The following is a 19,700-nucleotide window of genomic DNA, read 5'->3' on the forward strand; positions in this document are numbered from 1 at the left end:
TTGTGAATGGAAGACAAGCTCCCTTAAAATCCGGAAAAGCAACCAATCATAGATCGACAACACTTCTGACGATTTCAGCGCTTACGTCATGATGACGTCATCGAGATTCAAATCTAACGGTTTGGATCTGTTGTCCGTTGGTTTAATCGGACGGTTTGGATTATAAGATCTCTTATATGAGATCTACGGTCAGATTTCGCCCCTGTTGCGCGCGCCGCCGGTGTAGCCTACGCCACCCGTACGAAGATTCCATTTCAGGCTATCTCATTACTCCAACTTCAAAAGGTCATAACTCCCTCATTTTAAGTCGGATTTGAGTGATTCAAGTTGGAGATTCTTCATCTCTCCGAGCTCTACACATCAGAGGGAAGAAATCAGGCAGAGGGCTTGCTGAGGTGGTCGGAAAAACGAGTTGAAGCTCGTGGAAGGCTAAAGGTTTGAATGAAAGACTTCCATCCTCTTGCACTTCATCCATAGCCACCATTAGAGGCTTAGGAAGCTGCTGGAAACCAAGGTAGCAAGTCATATTGGTTGTTGCCAAGAGAAAAGAAAAGAAAAGAGAAGAGAAGAGAAGAAGAGGGAAATAGAGAAGAAGTTTTTTCCTCTCTTTGTGTGTGTGTGAATGTGAATGTGAATGCCATTGTTGCCCCATGAAAGTAAAGACAAGGAGAAAAGAAAGAAGAAGAACCTAGAATTTGGTTCTTGTGAGTTGCTTCAAGAAACCCAAGTGCCAACCGGGGTTGAAGCATTGGCGGCACCGAGACAACGTGGTTGTGGTCCGCATCAAGTGGAGATTGACATTATTGCATCTTCGACGGTTACTCCTTGCCAAGGTAACCTCAATTTTGCCAAATTTCCATTATTATAAATCATTGTAGGCAAGATGTTTGATAAAATGCCTAAGTGATAGTTGTAGTCTATTTGGGGGAAATTTGCATGTATGAGTGCTTCACTATAGGGCATTGTTATAAGCCCAATTTAATTGTATTACTTATTGTGTGCTTAGTGGGTGCTAAGCACTGGGAGTGGGTGCTCCCGTGTAGTGGGTGCTACACATTGTATCGGCACTACGAGTGCCATCTCAGCTTCGGCTTGAGAAAATTGGGTGTGGGTGCTCCCGACTGTGGGTGCAGTCAAAAGTAGTGTATTGAGTAGGTACGAAGCCTTTACAGGCACTACTCTGGGGATGTAGGCAAATTGCCGAACCTCGTAAAAACCCTGTGTTGTGGGTGCTTGTTGTTTGCATTTGATATTGAAGTGCGTGGAATGTGGAATGGGTGTGCATACTTGGAAGTGCCTATGAGAGGCTGAGTGTGCATACGACTGTGTGCAAACAGGGACAGGTATATCAGGTTCTTCTTGGCCAGACATCGGACAGGTTTTTAGGTATCAGAATTGAACTCACTGATTCACCCCCCCTCTCAGTGACTGCCGGGTTACAACACTATCTCCCATAGTGGAAGATGATGTGGCAAACCTTTTTCCAAAGAGTCTCTTGGTCCAAGCTCCATCCACTACAACCCATCAAGAGTCTTTCTTGAAAACTACAAAGAGGCTAGAAACATCTATGACAAGTGCAACCAAGTCCAACCTCCTATGTTTTCTTTTAAGTTTTTCTTTTCTTCTTTTAATCTCAATCAGTAGAATATCATTAAGATCAAAGGTTAAGATGTTGCAGTAACCTTAGAGTTTCTTTTCCTTTAAAAGATCTATAGCTATGTTGCTTGTAAGGCATTGAGTTGTGATAATTCAGAATGCTTGATGCATTATCATGAACCTTAAAGAATTCTCATTGAAACCTATAAGAGTTTCTCACCATCCTTGAAGAGTTGGTGCTTTCATTGTGCTCCTTGCATCCTAGCTATTAAGGAAGACCCCATTAGAGCTGTAATCATCCTTGAATAGTTGCATTTCAGACCAATACCTACCAACATTTATCTCTTGGCAATTTCATAATGTATCTAGTGCATATACTAAAGAAAATTGAATATTTTGATTATTTTAGTCTCAATGATTTCATTGTACATGTGTTCACTTACTTATATAGATAAAGACAAGAGGAGAGAGTCATTACATGATTACAAGATTTAGGGAGAAGAATAAGTTTTCCAATAAAATAATATTGGAAAGATATATCCGTTGAGAGACATTGGGTTGTCATGTGAGCTGTGATTTGGGAGATAATGTATCCATTGGAGTGATTTGGGGAGAGATCATATTAGTTGATTGATTGGATGAGCTGTGAGGTGTCATTCTTTCAACATATACATCTACTTCAACCAAATTTTTGAAGCTCCTACACTAGTTTTCTGAAGAAGAGTTCGTCAGTAAAAGTTGTAAAGCCTTTAGTCCTTGAACTTTTGGTTTTTGAATCACCCAAATTCGATATATACTCGGTAAGTTATACCTATTTTTATCAAGTTCACTCATTTCTGATTTTTTTTTAAGGTTTCTTTGAAGCTTGTTTTATCTTCTTCCAATCAGAGTTAAGCAAACTCCTTTGGAGGGTTGCATTTTCTTATTGCGCTTAATACATTTTATAATTAGCATTAGTGAAAAATCTAGAAATACCTTTTCTCTGGTAACTTCTAAGGTCATTTCGTGTAAAAGCATAAAACCAAGCTGGTTTTTGTAGCAATTATGTATTTGATCCAATGTAGGCACCCATTATATGGTGCCAAAAAACCGGTCACCATAAAACACCTAAAGCTAGCTGGTATTGTTGCTTCAAATTTTACTTTTCTTGCTGGAATGTTTGTCTGGTCCATATGTACCACTATTTGGATATATTATTGTTTTGAAAAGAAAAAATCAGTTTTGGAAACACCATATCCAACTTATCACTAAAGAATTTCCACAAGACTTTGGTACATGTTGTAATAATGGATTTTATGGGTTTTAGGGAAAGTATTAGTTACCAAACGGACCCTAAAGGGTTTAATGGTCTTTGTAATTCTCTAGAACATTCTTTCCATTGTTATAAATAAAGAGGGCTAGTGGCATATTAGACATAGGTCATTACCCATCCAACATGGTATCAGAGCCTTAGGATTCGGAACCCTGAGGGCTCTCTCTCTTCTCCATCTCTTTGCTTCTTACTCATTTCTCTCTCTCTTTCTTTCTATCCTGGTGCCTCCTTCATTTGCGCCTCCCTACATCTCTCTTCAGTTGCTTCTCTCTCATGGTGAGAGCTTCTTAAACCACCAAGTAGGGGTGCAACAGGGCTGGGTTGGGCCAGGCTTCTTAAAACCCTAGCCTAGCCCTGAGTCTCCTTAATTGGGCCCAAACCCACCCTGGCTCTAATTCAGGGCCATAAAACTTCAACTTAGGCTCAACCCTTACCCACCCTGATTGGCCTTGATTATTCAGGGTTGCGCTGGGATGACCCTGATTGACCCTGACCCTGGTTTGCCATCAAGGGTCGAGTATACCCTGACCTTGACCCTACAAAATATGAAATAACTAAAAATTAAAAAATATTCATAAATAAAAAATACAAAGTCACAAATTACTTGTCATGAGGAGAACATCCTAAAACAAACGTTCAAACAATATAAATAAATCCAGCTATTATAGTAAACAAAGAGGAGATCATCCTAAGAAAGCATATAATCCAAAAAAATTCAATTATTTGTCATAATAAACAAAGAGATCATCCTAATAAGGCAAACAATCCGAAGATCTCATAACCCATCATGTTAAACAAAGAGGAGATCATCATAAGAAAACAAAAAATTTAAAGTCAACATCAGGGGGCAAAACCCAGGGTCCGGTAGGGCCAAAACCAAGGCCAGGTTCAGGGTGGATTGGGCGGGCCAAAGACATCAATCCTTACCCGCCCTAACCCTGACTCAGGGTCAAAAATTTCAGGGTTGGGCTATCCCTTAGGGCCAAAAATTTTGGGTCAGTACTTGTTAGGATCAGGGAGGGCCAAGGGCGAGTTCGGGCCGTCAGGGCCAAACTTGCACCCCTACCACCAAGAGGGTTTCTAGCCTCCATCTATCCTTCCCCTAGGCTCTCAGACTCTCTTCTACAATGATCTGAGAGACCCAGAACCTTTTTTCATCACTTTTTTAGGGTTTTTTCCCTGAAATCATTTTTTCATTGTCGGGATGCTTTTTTCTTGCTCGATGCTCCGATCGTCTTGATGTATGTTGCGATTGGTGTTCTTTATCCTTGTAGTGGTATGTACCAATCAAATTTTCATTTAAGGTCTATGTTCTAGAGCTATCCCCAAAATCGTTTTCTCAGGGTTTTACCTTTTATCGATTTTTTGGATTTTCTAGCTTTTTCTGGTTATTTTGGTACTTTCTCTCTCTCAAACTAGTGTCTTTTCTATTTGCACAGCCCCCTTGAATAGCAACCATGTCTACCAGCTCATCTGCTTCTACTGGCGGAGATACTATGGCTTTTCCTACCTTTCTTCTTTGTGCTATTAAGTTCAATGGCACAAACTACCTTATGTGGTCACGCTCGGTCTACATCTCCATCAAGTCCCGTGGCTATTACTGGTATCTCACTGGAACCACAAAGCGTCTAATCACCGATCCTGAGATTGACAAGTGGGAGTGTACCAACTCTTTGGTTATGGCCTTCCTTGTCAACTCTATGTTACCACAACTTTCATGTGACTATCTCCTCCTTGACTCCACTGCGAAGATCTAGAAGTTTGTCTAGGATATCTATTCTCAGGCAGGGAACGATGCTCAAGTCTTCGAGTTTCGCCTGAAGGTTTGTGATCTGAGGCAGAGAAGGCTCACTCTGTCATAATACTACTATAAGTTGAGGACACTATGGACCAAGTTGGATTTCTATGAAAAATATATTCCTTCCACCCCTAAAGATGTCCCCAGTTTTCATAAGTAAGAGGACAAGATCAGGGTCTATGACTTTTTGGAGGGTCTGATTGTGGAGTTTGATCAGCTGCAGTCCTAGGTTTTGAGTCGTATGCCCTTTTCTACCTTGGATAAAGCATATACTGTGATTCAACTTGAGGACAATCGACGTACCACTATACTTTCACAACAAGCCACCACTCCTACTGAGAGATCCGCACTTGTATCTGGCACTCAGTCCCTTAGTGCAGTCCCACAGTCTGGTGGCTCCTTTACCAGGACTCCTATGAAGTGTGATTATTGTGGGAAGGAGTGTCACACCAATGAGCATTACTGGAAGCTTCATGGCCGTCCTGCTGATACATCTGAAAAAGGGCGAGGAAAGGGTCGTGTCAGTACTTCTGGGCAGGCCAGCCATACTGAGAGCCTTGACTTTGACTTTGCTCTTAGCACCTTTGTAGCCTTGCTATCATCTGATGAGCTTATTGTCCTCAAGCGCCTGTTGACACATCCAGACTCTCTTGCACTAGCTACTATGAGCTCTACTCATTCTACCCCTTTTGGGTCAGGTATCTCCTTTTGTGGCTATACTATGTCTGTCCCTTCTACCCCTTGGATTATAGACTCTGGGGCTTCTGATCATATGACAGGCCACTTGCCTCTTTTTTCATAGTACACTATTTGTCCTGGTAATGGTAAGGTCTACTTGGTTAATGGGACTTATTCCACTATTTTGGGAAAGAGCTCCGTTAGTTGTACCCCTCCTTTATCCCTTTCTACTATATTGCATGTTCCTTCTTTTTCCACTAACCTTTTGTCCATTAGTAGTCTTACTTCCAGTCTTAATTGCAAAGTCACATTTTTCCCGTCTCATTGTATTTTTCAAGATCTGGTGATATGGGCAATGATTGACTCTGGTAGGGTATGTAGTGGTCTATATCTGCTTGATGATGACTCGGCATTGGTCTCTGGTCAGACTCTTCAGACATTTTCTACGTCACCTCCCACCTCTGAGTTACTGCAGTGGCATCGTCGATTTGGACATCCCCCTTTGGGAACTTTAGCTAGAGTTTTTCCTTTAAAATTTGTAATTCGAGCCAAATTTTTTGTGAGACATGTGTTTTGGCCAAATAAACTCAAATCACTTATTCTGTTTTTAGAAATAAAAATGCCACTCCTTTTTCAATGATACATTCAGATATTTGGGGTCCATCCCGCTATGTGTTTGTCAATGGTTATCGGTGGTTTGTCTCTTTTATTGATTGTCACTCTCGGACTACTTGAGTTTATATGATGCAAACTAAGGGTGAGACCTTCTGTTGCTTTCAGCAGTTTCACCGCATGGTTTATACTCAGTTCGGTGCTACTATTAAGATCCTTCGAAGTGACAATGGTGGTGAATACTTTGAAGGGATGATTCATCAGACTAGTTGTGTGGATACTTCAGCTCAGAATGGGGTTGCTGAGCGGTAAAATCGTCAACTCTATGAGGTAGCACACTCTCTTATGTTTGAGATGCATGTTCCTCCCCAGTACTGGAGCGATGCAATTCTCACTGCTATCTTTCTTATCAACCAAATGCATTCTCAGGTCTATGCCTTTTGCTCCCCCCTCTGGATCTTCTCCAAGGTTCCATTTCTTTCCTGTTCCTCCTAAGGTATTCGATAGTGTTTGCTATGCTCGCAATCATCATTCTCATGGAAAGTTTAATGCTCATAGTCTCTGATGCATTTTTCTGGGGAAGCTCCTACTTTGAAAGGCTATTAGTGTTTTCATCCTCTTACTCGGCGTTGGTTTGTGACTATGAATATTGTCTTTCACGAATCTGCGTCATACTATACTACGACACCTCTTAAGGGGGAGTCTCCTTCAATTGTGGAAGATGTTTCGTCGTCTCTTGAAATTGTTGTCTTTGCTATTATCTTGTTTCAGGGGGAGAGCAACACTCCTACTTCTCCTACTTCGCCTCGGTCAGAGATACGTGTGTATAGTCATAGAGAACAGAGCAAATCCTGATTGGGCAAGTTCTCCTGATGACCACAGGTCTACTACTGGTTATTGCGCCTTTGTTGGTGGTAACCCTGTTAGGTGGAGAAGCAAGAAGCAAGTCGTGGTTGCCCTTTCAAGTGCCGAAGTAGAGCTTCGTGCTATGGCACATGGCATTTGTAAACTCCTATGGCTTCATGGTCTTCTCACTGATTTGATTATTCTGACTTCCCTTCCTATGAAGCTCTTTTGTGATAACAAATCTGTCGTTAGCATTACTCACAACCCTGTTCAGCATGATCAAACCAAGCATGTGAAAATTGATCGACACTTCATCAAAGAGAAGCTGGATATGGGCCTTATCACTGTGCCTTTTGTTCCCAGTAGTGACCAATTAGCTAATGTATTTACTAAAGGTCTCAGTAGTAAGATGTTTCATCCTATTATTTGTAAGTTGGGCATATGTGTTATCTATGCACCAACTTGAGGGGGAGTGTTGTAATAATGAGTTTTATGGGTTTTAGGGAAAGTGTCAGTTACCAAATGGACCCTAAGGGGTTTAATGGTCTCTGTAATTCTCTTGAACCTTATCTCAATTGTTATAAATAAAGAGGGTTAGTGTCATATTAGACACAAGTCTAATCCATCCAACATAAAGTAAACAGTCTCTCTATCATAATTATAAAAAAATAATAATAAATAAATAATGGAGAAGAAAAGCCTCTTCACCTTTCTATTATTTTGAAAAACTGTCATTCGAACTCACATGTACATTGTTTCTCATTGCCCGACACTCAATTTTTCCTCGTTCTCTCACAGTGAACGTGAGACGATGGGGAGGAGGACGATACATCAGTCATGGGCCTCATGGCCTCCTAAATTTATTTATTTATGTGTGCGTGTTTGAATCTTGAAATATATATACAAATATTTTTACTTATAAAGACATAATATTTTTATGATAAATCTTATAATATGATTTATTTGGGCTTGATTTCTCTACGTGAATACCTTTTGAAAGGAATCTATAGATGGCCGTTCTTGGGCGTCTTTATTTGCCACATTGCATTACTCAAAATCTGTGGCTAAGCACATCGATCATCCGTAACATATGTGCTAAGTTCAGCCAAAAGTGTTGAAAAGCATGATACATTCAACCAATCAGTTTTTGGACAATATTAGGTTGCTAATGATACTTGGTGAAAGTCTCAACACACAATGGGCTATATGATAGAGTTCGACTTAAATTTAGGGATGATAATTGCATGGTCCTCTCTCTATCAAATGGTCAAGATGGGAAATCAGTCCCAATTTCATAGAAAAGCTAAAGGTACAAGGGTAGAAAATTGGTTACATAGTTGGTCACTCCATTGATATGGGCATAGAATTTGAGAGAGAAATAGTTATTTTTATTACCTAGAAATAAACTCCATAGGTGTGTTTAAAATTGAAACCTTCCTTTAAGTGCCCTTTGTCTTATTTATATATATATATATATATATTCCCAAAATTTGTTTAAGTTAAGGGTATTGGAGGATTTTTAAAAATAATTAAAAAAATACTTAACATTAGAAAATATAATTATGTTAGACTAAAAGGATAAAAAAGTAAGATTACAAATAATTTTAACCTTACGGGTGTCAATAGGAAAATCCCATATTTTAAAATCCAAACTAACTCAGCACAATAACAAACCTTTGTCACAATCTAAACTTGGAAGTGACAATCAACTAGCAAACCTGGCCACTCTAGAAGTTTTTCTCTCTGCCCCTAGATTGTTGGACAACCTATCAAACTGAACAGATGGTCAACAAACTTTCAAATAGATTTTAATAGGTAAACAAGAATTGAACACTTGGTTTATTTATATCCTCACAAGAACCCCAAGTTACTTCTTCCATATATAAAATGATCCTAGAAATAGTAGTCATGGTAAAATTGATAGGAACCTGAAGTCACTTCTTTCACAAGAAAACCCTTCCAATTGTATTTTCCTCAGTGTAATTGAAATCCTATACCAAGTTGGAGAACTAGAGAAATAATGACAAAAGGAGTTGCTTCCCAAATCGAAACCTCACGAAACATTAAATGGTATTGAAGTCAGAATAAAAATCGACATTATCTAAGGCATAGAGAGAGAGAGAGAGAGAGAGAGAGAGAGAGAGAACCACATCATTGAAAAACTGTATGTAATGCTTGGTTAGTGGTGACGAACTAAATGTAGTTTCTTGATAGTAGCTGTAGGATCATCAGACATTAATGGTGCCTTCTTCTATTATCTTATCTCCAGCATCAGTAAATTATGGAATAACTCTCCGAGTTCTCATAGGCAAATCCAAATCCATGAATGCCACAGGCTACTGCCTCTTATTTGATTTTTAATATTTGAATGTTCATTAATCAAAGCAAATGTGCTCAATTGTTTTGCTTCACTATAAGAAATTAGAAGATATATAAACATGTCACGGTGGCCAACTTCAGTAGATTGATAATGATTAGTCATGTGCATCAAAATGCTTACAAAACTCTAATCGAAAGGCATATATTTGTAATTGTTTATATTTATGTTGATGAGAAAAGCTTTTGATGTTAGGTAAGCTCATAAGAAAGCCTAGCAAGGTGTTTCATATTGACATTTTAAGTGCTTTAAATTTACCATTGTTACTTTTTTGAAAACCAGTACCATTTTACTGAACTTTAGATGTACTTATGACATTTTTTATGTTTTTTTTTTTCCCATCTCTGTAATAAATTTGATTTTTTTTGTTCTTTTCTGTACGTAGCATGTTAAAAACGCTTGAGAGGTATCAGAAATGCAGCTATGAAGCACCGGAGATAAACGTGTCAACAAAGGAAATACAAGTATTCACTTTTTCCTGATTTTTATTTATTTTTCTTTCGAGGGGGGGGGGGTGGTGGGATCACCATTACTTATGCTTCAAGAGTAGTTCGGCCTTAGTGTTTCTGCACTCACACCTTGTTTTTAAGTTCTCTATCTTTAAATTTACAACAAATTGATTATGGAACTATTATTCCTAACCCAAAAAAAAAAAAAAATGGAACTATTATGGTACACCATTTGTTTATGAACATAGGCATCTTACAGTACATTAAATATTATGATTAGAATATTAAAGAAAAACATGCGTTCTTTTGGTTGTCCAAGTATTGTCATGCACATTCTCTGTGATCCTAAGCTTTCCAATTCTTTGTTGTGCTCCATTTGAGATGAAACTTGTCCACTATTTGTGCAGCTTTAAGTGCCATTGTAGTCCAGTATATATACTAGAAATTAGCCATAACCAAACAGATGCTTCCTTTTCTGGATATCTACATTTTCAGATCATCCAGAATCTCAAGAGAAAAAATTTAAAGCAATGTGTACATTTTCACGCCTGACCTGGTTCTAAAGTTCTAAACTCCAAAACCCAAAAATTTAAGTTACAAAAGAAAAATAGTAAATCCCTAAGGGGAATACTCATTTTCTCTAACATATTTGTACACCAAATAGTCTAATACCCTTTGTATCCTGCTGTGGTGGCTGTGGTAGTATTGATGTTGGTGGTGGCACTTCCATCAATACTTTCTCTTCCTGCCATATCTTCTCCTGATCATCAGAGCCGGCACATTCAAGTCGTAAACCGAGTTGCAGCTCCATATTCATACTCAGCTGCCCATGAAACCCATCAACCAAACCCTTACTGTTTTCACCCCGATTGTATCCTACTTCAATCATGCAAAAAGTCCTCTCCTCTTTGTGTTCTTCCCTGTATTCACACCTGTAGAAGGTGATGACATCCTTTGCCTTCAATTCCTTTTCCTTGACAAACCGATTCCAACCCCTTGTAAACACAAAGCTCTGGCTACTCTTCCAATAGCAGTACCGGAATTTCCATGACTTCATCAACCTGTCAAAGAAAACTAGCTGAACATCATCCACTCCACTACCTTCCTCTTCTTCCTCCGAGCTTACTTCAGAAACTTGAGGAAAGTATTTGATTGCATGTTTCTTTGGGATAACAAGCCTGTTTAGCTTCCCCACATCGCTTGGTGTCAGCTCCTTCTGAAAGAGTTGTTGACACACAATGCCTCCTCCTTGTACAGTTCCTCCCCTCAGACGGGTGTCATTCTCCATCTTCAAAGATCTAGTTCTCAAATATTCTGTAAATTTGGACTGGTAGGATCCATCCTTGATCATGTTCAAGACCGACTCTGTCGTGTGGAGATCTTGAAAGTTTACCTCTTGAACGGTGAGGTCAGTCCAAGGAAAGTTACGGTGGGAATCTCCACTTCGGAGTTTGATGGCTGCACTATCGTAAGCCATTCCTGCTTCTTTCTCTGACTTGAAAGTCCCAAGCCAGATTCTCTGGTGGTTGGCGTAAATTTGTGCTCCCCAGTGCCCGTTTTGCTGCAACACAACCCCTTTGAATCTCATGAAAGAGGTCGTATGATCGCTTCTCAGACGCTTCTTCGGCTGAGTTGTTGGATCACTGCTGCTGTTAGATTCTGAGCCTTCTCTGCTCCCATTCATTCCTGCTTCTGCAATCATTCTTGCCATGTGTTCTTCCATTGGATTCCTAAGACAAACTTTCACAAACGCAGAACACATAAAGGGCAGAAGGATCGAAAAAAGGTAAAAAAAAACTAGGGAAAATCGCAAAGAACAAGACAGAAAATCCACCGGAGAGAATCTGGGTAATCACAATTAGAAAAAGATAAAGATCATATTAATCAACATAAACATGGAAGGTTTTATATACGGAAGGAGGAGGTTTTGGAAAGTATGAATAACTCAACTTTCTTCATACAAGAATCCAGTACTGGCAGTATCTCAAAATAGGCAGAAGGTTATGAAAAAAAAAAGGACAACGGATAGTGATTCAATGGTTTCAAAGGTCATGACAATTCCTCTTGAATGCCATGTTGGATCATCAGTACTGCTTGAAACTGAACACACCGTACCAGCTTCAGTTTTCTTCGCTCTGTTATTTTTCTTGTTCTTAATTCTCTTTCTTTTTGTGATTTTCTATTTTGGGTTTGGTCAGAAGACCAAAACGTTTTTCGATTCTTGACTTTTAGTTGCTTAATTTAATTCTCTGTTGTAATGTGCATGCAAGTGGATCGTGATTGATAGTTTTTCGAATTTATTCGAGAGTAAATCTCGTACGTACGTGATCACAATACTAGAAACACAATCTTACTCTCACGGAATCTACTCAACACGCGAGGATTGTGGAACCTTTTTCTCGCAGTATTTTTAGCACTCCCATACAAATATGGAGATATGGGAATATGATATTATATTCCTCAATAAACCGGCAGTCCAGTTGTAACCAACACTGTCTCCACTGGTATTCTTTTCTTTTTTTAACCTACCTTTGCCGGTTTACTAGGACGTTTCCTATCTATATTGATGATTAATTAGGATGTAGAGGATTCTAATTAGGAGGTCATTAGTCAAGTTTGAGCTGAATTAGTTTTGTAGGTAGGTATGGTGCATCAAGTAGTATTTTCCACTTTAGATCCATTTAGTGGCTGAAATCATACTAATTATAATCTCTTACAAGAAAAATCTTGATTGGTATATCTTTTTTAAAATTGATTGGTATAAATCATAAGATATTTTTTTTATCTCAATGTTTTTAAAGACAATTTATGCATCTCAAGGATCAAATTGTTGTGAAGAAGGTAGACCATGCACAACGGTAAGGTAACTCCATAATAACTCACATATTCAAGTTGAAAAATAATCTCTCCATGAAATGGGGGTAAAACTACCGCATTATGACCCTTTTGTTGTGCACGCAATGATAGGAGTCTCGTGGTCTTTTACTTGGGGGGGTTGTTGTGGTTGTGCTGAATTCCCATACTTATGTTCGAAATGACTGTCAACCAAGCGTCATTTCAGAGACATGGGTGGTAGACCATCCAGCTGGTAATTGACTCATTTGTTTCATCTTTAAAAGGTGATCATATTAGCCAAGTGGTTATAACTTATAACCGAGATCTTTCTTTCATCAAATAGGTGGTCAAGTCTTTCTACCAAAAAAAAAAAGAAAGTGATCAAGTCTGACAAAAAGCTAAAAATAAATAAATAAATAAAATAGCTGGTCAAGGTCAACTATTTAGTTTACTAATTGCCAGATGTGTTTGGGAATTCTTTCGTGTAGAACTCCGAATACATCTGTGATAATTTGACCTTGACTTGGTAAATAAACTGTTCGATAAAATGGCACTTGGTATTTGAATTCCCTTGTTCTTCTTAAAAAAATAAATAAATAAATAAAATAAAATAAAAGGATTTTATAAAAACATTTCAGTCACACATGTGGCTTTTGGTACTTTTTGTTGTGGGTGATGTAGCTATTCCATTTATTATTTCTACAGAACATTTGGCACTTTTTTTACCAATTAGAAAGTTGTATTCCTTTGTTAATTAGATTCTTTTCTTCTTTTTTAAAAGAATTGGCTTTATAATTACAATGAAATTTGACTTCTAGCTCTGATAATCTACAAATTTTTGGGTGTAGGAGCAACATAGCTATCAGGAGTACTTGAGACTTAAAGCACGAGTGGAGGCCCTACAACGATCCCAAAGGTAAGGCTACTTGCAATACCATACCTGAAGCACAGTTTAATTTTAAAACAACTAAAGGATGCTACGAGTATGCTCTTAATTTTCTGTAACTCTTACCCTAGGAATCTCCTGGGAGAGGATCTAGGTCCATTAAGTGGAAAAGAGCTTGAATCACTTGAAAAGCAACTGGGTATGTCGTTGAAGCAGATCAGATCAATCCGGGTATTAATTTCACCGCTTCAAAATTTTATTAGTTTGCCAGAGTTCAATATAAAAATCTCAGTAGCTCATTACTAATTTTTTCAAAGTTAATCCAGCCAGATGGTTAATTTATCTTATTTTTATGAGAGCTTTTTGTCTAGAAAAAGAAAGAGAATGAAATTAACCATGGAGCACATTTAGGTCACTTAATTTTATGACTAATATGTACAGAGATGTCTCTGTTTGACAAAGTCTCTTAACTCCAATTTTTGGTTCCTCAAACAGACACAGTCCATGCTTGATCAACTTACCGATCTTCAGAAAAGGGTATGACAGTAAGTTTAAGACTCTTTAATTGTCCTTTGAACCTTTTCAGTTTCTTGCATCACTACCACTTTAATTCGCTTGCAGGAACAAATGCTTTGCGAAGCTAACAGAACATTGAAAATGAGGGTACGTAACGTGCAATCTTCTTCTTCTTGTTTATTAATTTTTCTGATTGAAAAGAAAGAAAAAAAAGCTGGGAGAAAAGAAAGGGACTAAGGGAGTGTGGTCAACTCGGGATTTGATTCACTCCCAAAATTAATATATTCTAGGAAACTAGGGTTTTTCATACAGAATCAACCCGAGTCAAAACGAGGGAATTGAGATCGCCCGAAATCATCCAATTCTTATAACCCTGCTTATGATTGTCCGAATTATATGATTATCTATTCAGTAGAAGATAAATCATATAATCAAGTAGAACAATTGTTTGTTAAAGATTTTGAAATAGGGGTTTAAGCTGATATTTGCAGCTGGAGGAAGGAAGCCAAGCAGATGCACGACAATGGGATCCAATTGCGCATGGTGTGGGGTATGGAAAACAATCAGTTCAACCTCATGGGGACGGATTCTTCCACCCCTTAGAGTGTGAGCCCACCTTACAATTCAGGTATGATACAACCTCTGTGTTTTGAATCAATTCAAGAAGAATCCAAATTAATGAGAGGGGAAGGACAAACCACAACAATCTATGGCGTATTTCGAATCTTTGTTATATATATGAATCCTAAAGGCCCTCTCCTCTGGACCTTGTGGTGAATGTTTGTAATTATATATAATTACTTTTTATCTGACAACTAAAGCTTGTAATTTGTGACCTAGAGTTTTAAAAGTGGTATGTTCCAACCGGACTTCCTGCCTTGCCTAGCATAAAAATACATATTATATATGGAATTTTTCAGATCACCTGTCCATTATAAATTCATGATAGCAGACATGTGACAGAATAGTTGGATGGAATTGAAACTCAGTGGATTATAGACCTCAAGGCCTGTGGTTGGGATGTTAATTTTTCCATCCAAACTGAGTATCTCAAGTAGAAAAATAAGAGTTTAAAAGTACAGTGAAAATGACTAAAAATATAAGAGGAAAATGCCAATGTCTTTGGGACTTGGTTGGATTAATGGGTGGAATGTATATTATATTGCCTTTTACCAAAAAAAAAAAAAAAAAAAGGAAAAAAACACTCTCAATGTATCTTTCTATATAATCACGCAATGTATAGTAATCTTTGCTTATATAATATGGGAAGTTGTCATTTCATAGTGGTCGCCTTTCAATTTCCTCCATATAGATAGATGGACAAAGTTTTTCTTCACCACCATGCGGTGAAAAGATTGTACATCAATCATTAGTTGTACTTCTTTGCCCCTTGTGCTGATTATAACCTCCATTCCTTGCATAATACCCCCTTAACACCATCTGAAAGCTTTAGTCAAGGGATACAGTGGGTGAAGAAAAACTCGATCCTATATAAATGGTTCATCTACTCAAAGTAATAGTTGGGTAAGAAGCGCTTTCTTCGAATTAGCGTCTCATATCCGTTGCATGGCTCATTATTATAAAGTTTTAATCCTTTTATTTTAAGGTCAAGCTTTAATCATTATTATTTAATCCTTTTAAAGGTCAAGTTTTAATCCTCTTATTATAAAATTGTCTAAATTTAGTTCACATCCAACTGTCCAAGTATTTTATCTCTATATGGGAAAGTTCTAACCCTATTTGCAAATGCATAATGATACTCCCACCTTTTGTGTGATATCTTCTCATCATCATTCGAAGACCTTGGTTGCCCTTGACCGTGGTTGAAGGAAAATTGATCAACCCTATAATATATAGGGAAAAGGAAGCTTACAAGAAAGTGTCCCTTGTGCCTAGACGTAGAGTGAGCGAAATAACCGCTACATCCAACATGAAATGTGGAAATCTTATCCCTATTCTACTTGTTTGAAAATGTATTGATCCCCGCAATGACATATTGAACACGTTGCCTTTCAGGGAATCCTCTCCCATATTGATAAAATTCATAAAATCATCTAATTTCCCTACTTAAATGGGAAATGAGGAAAATTAGACCCTTGTATCGGTTTCCAAAGTGACCGATCCTTATCAAATATGAATATGCGATGTACTTCTACATTAATGGATCTTTACAAAAAAAAAAAAAAAAAAAACTATGATTGGACCAAGGTGGTTCATGGGAGGTTCTTTTTTACTTTTTGGTAAGATACGAGAAGTTCCTTTTACCAACAAGTTTATAGGCATAGGACATCGAAGACCACATTTGTCTCAAGCATTATTAATATGGATGCATCCATATCAATTTGGCATTGGATTGTATCCACTCAGTATTGAATGTAATTAAACAAATAAAAGAAAATTAATTTTTTTTTCAAGCTTAAGGGTTTATTGATCTTTTGTTTTTGGTATTGATCATAACATAGTAAACCCACATAGAAGTACCATAGGTGTGTTTTGATGTTGTCTCGACCATCAAATACTCATTACACCACCGCACCCATGTCAATCAATAATCACAAACTTAAAAACAAGAAAATTAATACAAACCAAACATCAATGCTTTGAGAACAGGAAGTTGCGTGGTCAAGGCACAGATATGCTGAAAAATATTATTTTCTTTTTAAATAAATATCATCTACGATACCTGTACTTTAATCTATGACTGCCATCTGCCACACCTTTGTCGCCAAACGCAAATTTTTTTGGGGACAATGTACAATGTAACTAATATACGCTGAAGATGCTTTCACACTTATTGGTCACTCCAATTGACCCGTGCGTTAATATATGCTGCACAAGCAGGAAAGCGCTCTGTGCTAAGTCTCTTCATAGTGACATATCAGCTTCGTAGATTAGATTACGACAAGTCCATCTTACCTTTTTCGAAATAGAGGATAACATCAACACGCGTTGCCGCTTATTACCTAAGCCTCTCCCTCCCTCTTTCTCTCTTGTCGACTTGTTCTACTTCTATTCGCCATTAGGAGAAGAAAATTCTTAAATCCTCAACTAACCAATCCACCTTCTGCAACACCATCAGATTTTTTTTTTTCTTTGGTAAAAACACCACCAGATTGCATTCTCTGTTTCAGGGTCTCTATCTGTTTCAATTAATCATAGATAGATTGTTGAGATTCAGATAAGGATTCTCTGAAAGTTTCAAGAGAGGGAAGGAAAACGAGGATGAGCTTTTACTAGCTTAGTTTTGTGAGTTTATCCGTTTGCCTCGATTGCAGGAAAAAAAAAACAAAAAAAATAGAAACCCCAAAAATAAGCAAAACCCAGAAATAAAGCCTTCTCTTACCAACAACATCTCTCTGTCGCCGCCTCTTCAGTTCTATCCTTTGCATTTCCATTTCAATCGTAATTATCATTACTGTTTTTTGAAACGAACTGATTCGTCGTCGTCTTCTTCTGCTTTTTGTTGATGATTGTTTAGGGTTAGGGTTTTCATAGTTTATCGTTTATTTTTCTTCTTCCAAAGATGAGGAGAACCCAAGATCAGGAATCTAGGGTTTTTTACGAGCTTTGTGCTCTAGTTCTCAATATCCTTCGATCTCCCCCTCTTTCGATCCCTTTTTCCAACCCTTCTATGGCCATGGCACCACCCCCACCGGCACCCGCACCCGCACCCGGACCCGCCCTGCCCTTAAGGCGAGCTTCTACCTCGCAAGTGTCTCCGGCCGCGTTTGCTTCGTTGCTTCTTGGGATTTCGCTCGCTTTGATGCTCTGTGGTTCCGTTACTTTTGTGATTGGATTTATGTTAATGCCTTGGGTTCTCGGGCTGGTCATGGTTTTCTACTTTGTTGGGATCGTTTCCAATCTCTCGATGTTGGGTCGCTCGATTCTTTGTCCCGCTGCCACATCTGCCCCGTCCCGGAAGGAGATGCCTGGTGAGGGTTTTTAATTTTCCTCTCTGAAAATTTAATTTTCGTTCCTGAGAGTTATGTCTCTTCTTTGCTTGAGGATAGGTATTGCTGATTGACTTGTTTTTTCATCTGCTGTCCTATCCCGATCGATTTTTCGCTAATTTGACGTTGTCGATGATAGGAAAATATAGCTATCCGTCCTCTTCAATATTTAGTTTTCTTTTGGTACGATCCGTTGCCTTAGTTGGTATGATTATATAGAATTGTTTGGATGGAAAAATTCTCTTTAAATTATTCAAAAGCCCTCTCTCCTTTGCTCATATTGCTCCTTCTACAGGGTAAGTAGTGGTGGAAGAATACTTTAACCTATGTATCCTTATTTCATGCCCTGGTTATTTCTGATTAAATTCTTTTTTGATGTCATAGTTGACATGGATTAATTTCGCGAGGAACAAAAAACATTGAATATGTTGTTCTGCATGGCAGCTTCATTCTTTTAAACATTGAGTTACAGGTGGAGACCTGCATGCTGCAACTATTGCAATTGAGACTTCTGTCTTTTTTTCTTCTCTCTTTCAGTTTAACTAATGTATGGGTGCTTTTTTTTTCCCCTTAAGCGTATGTTTATTCTATCTTATCAGCTAGTATGTCTTCCTGAAGAGCCTCAGTGAGCTGTAATTTTTTCCCAATTGAATGAGACCAGTGAATTTATGGAGTCTCCATCACAACTATAAATTTGAAATCTGATAAATCTTTAAAATTTTTTGGCTTCTTGTGTTTATTTTAGGAGCTTCCCTCATCAATTAGCATCCTTCACTGCAGTTTGGTTGTCTTCTGGCATTCCATCTCAACAGCATGCGTCCATAGTCCCATTTATACAAAAGAGATCCAGATTCCTTTCCAACTGCAGCCTGTGACGCTACTAAGTTTCAAATGTATCACTGATAGACTTTGAGCTCTGACCTAATCAGTTTTGGTAAATCTTGAGTCACTTGAGTGAATTTGACCAAATCGGGTTCATGGGTGACAGCCTGATTCTAGTAATATGTAGGTAGCTGATTAACCAGGTTGAATGAATTTGTTGGTGGGACGATAAAATTCTGGTTTCTTGGGTCGTATTATGCTATTCACACCTGTTGTGAGTGAATTTGGTCCACACACAAGTGGTGAACCTTTTTGATTGATTCAAGAATTATTTGAATTATTCTGCATGATAGCAGAAGTCCTAATGAATATCTTCAAATTCAGCTAGGATTATTTTTTTATGATTGAACCAAATTTTGTTTTTTTACTTGTTCTATCTTATTTGCTTCCATAATTGTTTCTTCTAAAACTGAGATACAATTTTATTCTACTTAATTGATTTGAATAGTTATTGTGAATCGCAGTTCTCATTTTTATCGCATTCTCTCAAGTATTGACATCTATATGGCTGACTTTGTCTGTATTAGTTAAGGTCATCATGGCGTGGCCATGAATTTTGGCAGTTAGTTGTCTAGAAAAAAGACTTGTAGGAGTAGCAATATCTGTTTTAGGGTTGTCCAAGGGATCTCTTAGAATCTACCTTTTGGATGGTGTGAAGGACCACAAAAGCCTTCCCTTGCCTTAACCTGAAACTGACATGAGTTTATATTAAGGTTTTAAAAAATCAGATCGGAATAGGCCGATTCGTGGATTCCACCCCTGATCCCGATAGCAACTGATACTTATCAAACAAGTTATATCAGAGTTTGGTCAATTCCACTTATTTTAATTGAAAATTATGGAGGCCGATTCCTGTACCTGCTTCCAAGATTTTAAGCCCCGGTCAATATGTGAAACCGAAACCTAACATAAAACTTGAATTGGCCCATGGTTAGTAAGTTCAAGTATTACTTGCCTACATAC

General features: G+C 38.0%; 2 protein-coding genes across 2 annotated transcripts in view; one reads left to right on the forward strand and one right to left on the reverse strand.

Annotated features, from left to right (window-relative positions):
• LOC122059913 (agamous-like MADS-box protein MADS4) overlaps nucleotides 1–19,700 on the forward strand; it is a 75,110-nt gene that overhangs the window by 54,084 nt on the left and 1,326 nt on the right. Inside the window, exons 2-7 of the mRNA XM_042622984.1 lie at nucleotides 9,605–9,683; nucleotides 13,352–13,419; nucleotides 13,521–13,620; nucleotides 13,885–13,926; nucleotides 14,011–14,052; nucleotides 14,397–14,533. Of these exons, the coding sequence (XP_042478918.1) occupies nucleotides 9,605–9,683; nucleotides 13,352–13,419; nucleotides 13,521–13,620; nucleotides 13,885–13,926; nucleotides 14,011–14,052; nucleotides 14,397–14,533 (468 nt within the window). The remainder of the gene's footprint in view (nucleotides 1–9,604; nucleotides 9,684–13,351; nucleotides 13,420–13,520; nucleotides 13,621–13,884; nucleotides 13,927–14,010; nucleotides 14,053–14,396; nucleotides 14,534–19,700) is intronic.
• On the reverse strand, nucleotides 10,309–11,379 carry LOC122059756 (AP2/ERF and B3 domain-containing transcription factor At1g51120-like). Its single transcript, XM_042622795.1, has one exon. The coding sequence runs from the start codon at nucleotides 11,377–11,379 to the stop codon at nucleotides 10,309–10,311; it is 1,071 nt and encodes a 356-aa protein (XP_042478729.1).

The sequence above is a fragment of the Macadamia integrifolia genome, chromosome 13 (assembly GCF_013358625.1).
Source record: "Macadamia integrifolia cultivar HAES 741 chromosome 13, SCU_Mint_v3, whole genome shotgun sequence".
Lineage (NCBI taxonomy): Eukaryota > Viridiplantae > Streptophyta > Magnoliopsida > Proteales > Proteaceae > Macadamia > Macadamia integrifolia.